At 40.0% G+C, this 6,000-nt stretch overlaps 1 protein-coding gene across 2 annotated transcripts in view; it reads left to right on the plus strand.

The window, feature by feature from the left end:
- Window positions 1–5,259, plus strand: part of PGM2 (phosphoglucomutase 2) — a 30,746-nt gene extending 25,487 nt beyond the window's left edge. For both annotated transcript variants that reach the window (XM_036331200.1, XM_036331209.1), the window contains one exon: window positions 5,061–5,259. In XM_036331200.1, the coding sequence (XP_036187093.1) occupies window positions 5,061–5,163 (103 nt within the window). In that variant the 3' untranslated portion in view covers window positions 5,164–5,259. The remainder of the gene's footprint in view (window positions 1–5,060) is intronic.
- Window positions 5,260–6,000: the final 741 nt, after the last annotated feature.

Below are 6,000 nucleotides of genomic sequence, written 5' to 3' on the forward strand. Positions count from 1 at the left end.
AAAATGTCATTCCTAATTTCAGTAATAGTAATATTATTTCCTTTTTCTAGTACTATTTTTTAAAAATATATTCTTATTGATTTCAGAGAGGAAGGGAGAGAGAGAGGGAGATAGAAACATCAATGATGAGAGAGAATCATTGATTGGCTGCCTCCTGCACATCCCCTACTGGGGATCGAGCCTGCAACCCAGTCATGTGTCCTTGACCAGAATCGAACCTGGGACCCTTTGGTCCTCAGGCCAACACTCTATCCACTGAGCCAAACCAGCTAGGGCTCTAGTACTTTTTATGTGAGGTAAGCACCAATGAGTTTTTCTCTTTTTCCGCATGTGTCTGATACAATAAAGTAAAATCATTGCACATGCATTCAGCACATATTTTGAGCACCTGTTTGGTTGCATTGGGCTATGCTGGGTCCCAGGATAAAGAGTCAATGTCAGAAAGAGCCCTTGCAACCGAAGGACTGATGGTCTGGTAGCTTCAGGGTCGTGTCTTCTTGAGTATGGGAAAGGGCTGGAGTTGGTCACTTTCCAACTGTAACATTTTGAACTTTAACAACTGTGGTGTATGTCATTAGCAGGTGCAAATGTGCTACTGCAAACTACTTAACCCACAGTTAACTAGCTCTTCTCTATTTAGATTACAGTTAAGAATCAGGGGGAAAAATTTAAGGTGAAATCAACTCTGTCCAATAGAAATAAAATGTGAGCCACATATGCAAATTTAAATGTTCCATTAGTGAATAGAAACTGGTGAAATTAATTTTAATAATATATTTGATTTAACTTAGTCTATTTAAATAGTGTCATTACAATATGTAATCCATGCTAAAAGTTATTGAGATATTTCACGTTTTTGTCACACAAAGTCTTCACAATCCATTTAGTATCTTACAACTTGCCATGTATCTCAATTCAAATGCCAAATTTTTTTTGGAAATACTATAACTGTATTTAGAGCTCATAAAATTTACAGTAGAAAACGTAGAATTTGATACCCCAGTTATTCCAAACATACTTAAGTTTTCCAACAGCCAAATCAAGTGTCAATTTTTAAATTTGAATTTCAATCAATCGGACTTAAATGAAATTTAAACATCAGTTTCTTGGTTGTACGAGGCATATTTCAAATGCTTGACAGCCACTTGTGGCTAATGGCTACTGTAGTAGACGGCAGAAGACTTGGTGGTTGTTACAACATGTATTCCAAAGCTTTGCTTGTAGAAAGGTTTTCCTGAGTTTGTGAATCAGATTTGCCCCATGTGGAAGTGGGAGGAGAGGAACACTGCTGAGCATCGTAAATTGGCAAGCCAATAGCAGATGAAAATACAGCAAATTAGGAGTGGGTGAGGAAACAATTGTTAGGGTTAGACTTCCCTTAGACAGGCAAAGTGAGTGCTGATAGCAAAGCAAGAAATACTGAAGCAAAACAAAACTAGAAACATGGAAACAAGAACTCAGAGAGTTTAAGTGAAATAGCATTCTGCTCCTAGTGGGCAATGCATCTTCTGAGTAAGAGCTCCCGAACAGCTGTCAGAGTCATGATTATAGTTCTTAACCATCAAGGTACTTAATCACATGGATCTATGAAGTCATGGGACTGTAATAGATTTGCTACAGATTCTCATTAAAACCTTCTTGTGCTTAAAGGGCAAAAACTCAGCTATGAAGCAACTTAAACATAAAACAGCTCATTTTCTGAGCACTTTGCATTACCAGTGTTTTATGGAATACTAGAGGCCCAGTGCATGAAATTCATGCACGGGGTGGGGGCTCCCCTCAGCCCAGCCTGCACCCTCTCCAATCTGGGACCCCTTGGGAGATGTCCGACTGCCGGTTTATGCCTGATCCCGGGGATTGGACCTAAACTGGCAATCAGACATCCCTCTCAAGTCCTGGACTGCTGGCTCCTAATCGCTCACTGCCTGCCTGCCTTGTTGCCCCTCACTGCCTCTGCGTGCCAGCCTGGTCTCTCCTAACTGCACCCCACTTCCGGCCTGGTCGCCCCTCACGGCCCCCCTGCCGGCCTTGTCGTCCTACGCAGCCTGCTGTTCAGTTATTTGGTTGTTCCTCACTAACCCCCCCTGCTGGCCTGGTTGTAGGCAGCCATCTTGTGAGGACATGAGGGTTAATTTGCATATTACCTCTTTATTATGTAGGATTGTGTAAGTATTGGTGTTTCCATGTGTGTTAAATAACAAGCTGTTTGCTACTACATCAAGTATGATTTTTCCATTGGCTTCTTTGTAATTCTCATTCTCATTTAGTGTTTGTATATTTCTGTATCTTATTCTTTTGGGGGGGGGGGAAATAGACGTTAGACCAATTTAAAGATGTTTTCTATAGATATTTGTCTATATTTGTCTTTTCCTTTTCATTATCCTGTGAAAAATGTGCCTAATATTCCAGAAAACTTTGCTTTAAAATAACAGTACTATTCAATGTTTAAGGGTCTGTGGTATTTACATTTTTCACATGGCTTACTGAATGGACTTAAATTCAAATACTGATTTATAAATTGCTGAAAACACTTAGAAAAAGTGTGCTTTTATTATATGCATTGAAATGTTGCTTGCTTTCATTAAATGGGTCATTAAGCACTAAGTCAGCTATGGCTATAGCTGTCGGGTCTCAAGCCAGGCACCAGCATACCTACTGTACAACAGCAGTAAAACCATGGCTATTTTGTTGGGGTAGATGTCTTTAGTTTTTATTTTGGAAAATTTGAAACCTACAGAAATGTTGAAATAATAATGTAGAGAATATTACATACCCTTGCTTAGACCAGGACTTGGCAAGCTTTTCCTGTAAAGAGCTAGATAGTAAATATTTTAGGGTTTGCAGGTCCTATGGTTTCTGCCACAACTACTAGGTCTGCTGTCGTAGCTAGAAAACAGCCATAGACATGAAGGAACGGGTGTGGCAATGTTTCAGTAAAATTTACGCAAACACGCCATAAAGCCATGGTTTGCCTACCTCAACCTAGAATTAGCAATTGCTAACATTTTGTGATATTTGCTCTCTCTCACTGTATACATTATATTTTTGGTTGTTGTTTATTTTTCCCCTGAGCCATTTAAAAGTAAGTCATAGACTTTAATATGCATTCCTAAGAACAAAGACTTTCTCTTACTAGCTAAGGTTTAGATGATAATTATATCAGGGAGGGTTCTAACAGAAACAAGACCAGTTGGAGCTATAAAGATACATAGCTCTCTGTAGACTACAGATATGTATATGTCTGTATGTCCATATGTAGTAAATTCACTGTTGAGTTTTAGGTATATTGTTGAAAAAACACACACAGTAATTAGTTATGTGCCTTCCTGAGGATTGCTTTTTTCTTCAAAGCACACTTACGGGGAAGGAAAAAAAAGACCTGCATGATTCATATGTACTTATGAAGCATAATTACTTTATGTGTTACCAACAGGGATAAAAATAATTATAATGACAGCTTGCATTTATTGAGGTTTTGGGGCCAGATTCTATGCTAATTGCTTTCTATAATTTGTCTCAATCTACACAGCAACTCTCTTGGGCAGGTACAGTCTTTATCCCAATTTTACAAATGAGGAATCTGGGCCTTCCAAAGGCTGAGCCTTCCCGGGGGCACACCCTAGTAACCACTAGAGCCAGAATTAACGCCTGTAACAAGATGGGTTGTGTTAGTTGTACTCTTAGCTTGCACAATGTAAAAATGATCTTAAGTGACAAGGATTGCCATCTCCATTAAAATAAAGTTTGTAGCTCTGACCAGTTTGGCTCAGTGGATAGAGCATTGGCCTGCGGACTGAAGGGTCCCAGGTTCGATTCCGGTCAAGGGCATGTACCTTGGTTGCAGGCACATCCCCAGTAGGGGGTGTGCAGGAAGCAGCTGATCGATGTTTCTAACTCTATCCTTTTTTCTTCCTCTCTGTAAAAAAGTCAATAAAATATATTTTTAAAAGTTTGTATACTAGTATGTGAAAGATAGTTAAGTATAAAGTAATGAAATTTTGAATTGAAGGATGTAGCTTTTTTTAAAGTAGCTTTTTGGGTTAAAGTTCTCATAGTAACTCATACTGTGCTAGTGGCCTGACACTTATATGAGCTGCTGGAAACTTGTCTAATTCCAAGTCCGGTTTATCTGTCATCTGCCTTCTAATCGTTTACATGTGAATGAGTGTTTTCCACCTGCTTAAAAACTGGATTTCCTTAGCGGGATCTTGCTCCCTAGATTAGAGTTTATATTTTAGTGTGGCCCTTTGTTCCGGAGGTAGAATAATGAAGATAAACCCCAGGGTCTGAGTTCCTGGTGCATGACTAGCAGGCCCGCTAGGAGGTTCCCTGGCCCTGTCTGGTCTAGGAAGGCCTTACAGCCACACCTGCCACTTAGCTTCCAGAAGTTGTGTGGAAACAGGATCAGGAACATTCTTGTCCTGGGAGACCTAGGGCATAACAGCTCTGGCTTGTAACAGTTCAGCAGGACTTAGTGACAACGGGAGTCATGAAGTTTTCTCTGCAATGTTAGGCACAAACATTGCAGAACTTTAGGGATGTGAGGGCAAACATTGTGTTTCTTAAACATTCTTTTGAAGACTAGAAAGGGGTGGTTTTTGTTTATGGTTGAGACTTTGGGAAAGCCTTTGGGGAAAATAATTGATATTGTCTCATGGGATTTTTTGTTGTTAACAGAGGCTAGGCACCCTGGACTTCTGTTTTGTCTGATTTATTAGTAGCCTTCCTCTGAAGGTTACATGTCAGTTGTACTTGGTCACAGTGGGGAGAATTTAAATATGCTTTGGGCCCTGGCTGTTTTGGCTCAGTGGATAGAGCGTCGCCTGTGGGACTAAAGGGTCCCAGGTTTGATTCTGGTCAGGGCACATGCCTGGGTTGTGGTCTCGATCCCCAGTAGAGGGCTTGCAGGAGGCAGTAGATCAATGATTCTCTCTCATCATTGATGTTTCTATCTCTCTCTCCCTCTCCCTTCCGCTCTGAAATCAATAAAAATGTATTTAAAAAATAAAATATGCTTTGTGAAAATCCACTGATCTAGAATTTCCCCCCTTATTTTGCAGTGATCCTGAGCAGCTGAAGAAAGAACTAAATGAACTAGTTACTGCTATTGAAGAACATTTTTTCCAGCCACAAAAGTATAACCTGCAGGCAAAAGCAGAGTGAAATATTCCAGCCTTGGGCACAATTGCATTTACCTACATTAAGCTGAACTTGATTTCTTTATTCTTTTTTTTAAATAAATCTTTATTGTTCAGATTATTACAGTTGTTTCTCTTCCCCCCCCCCCCATAGCTCCCCTCCACCTGGTTCCCACCCCACCCCCTGTCCTTACCCCCCCCCCACTGTCCTCGTCCATAGGTGTACGATTTTTGTCCAGTCTCTTCCAGACCCCCCACACCTCCTTCCACCCGAGAATTGTCAGTCCACTCCCTTTCTATGCCCCTGATTCTATTCTATTCACCAGTTTATTCGGCTCATTAGATTTTTTATTCATTTGATTTTTAGATTCATTTGTTGATAGATATGTATTTTTTGTCACTTTGTTGTTCATAATTTTTATCTTTACCTTTTTCTTCTTCTTCCTCTTCTTAAAGAATACCCTTCAGCATTTCATGTAATACTGATTTGGCAGTGATGAAGTCCTTTAGCTTTTTCTTGTCTGTGAAGCTCTTTATCTGACCTTCAATTCTGAATGATAGCTTTGCTGGATAAAGTAATCTTGGTTATAGGTTCTTGCTATTCATCACTTAATATATTTCTTGCCACTCCCTTCTGGCCTGCATGGTTTCTCTTGAGAAATCAGCTGACAGTCGTATGGATACTCCCTTGTCGGTAACTATTTTTCTCTTGCTGCTTTTAATATTCTCTCTTTGTCTTTTGCCCTTGGCATTTTAATTATGATGTGTCTTAGTGTGGTCCTCTTTGGATTCCTTTTGTTTGGGGTTCTCTGCGCTTCCTGGACTTGGAAGTCTATTTCTTTCACCAGGTAGGGGAAGTTTT

This window comes from Myotis myotis, unplaced genomic scaffold (genome assembly GCF_014108235.1).
Source record: "Myotis myotis isolate mMyoMyo1 unplaced genomic scaffold, mMyoMyo1.p scaffold_m19_p_1, whole genome shotgun sequence".
Lineage (NCBI taxonomy): Eukaryota > Metazoa > Chordata > Mammalia > Chiroptera > Vespertilionidae > Myotis > Myotis myotis.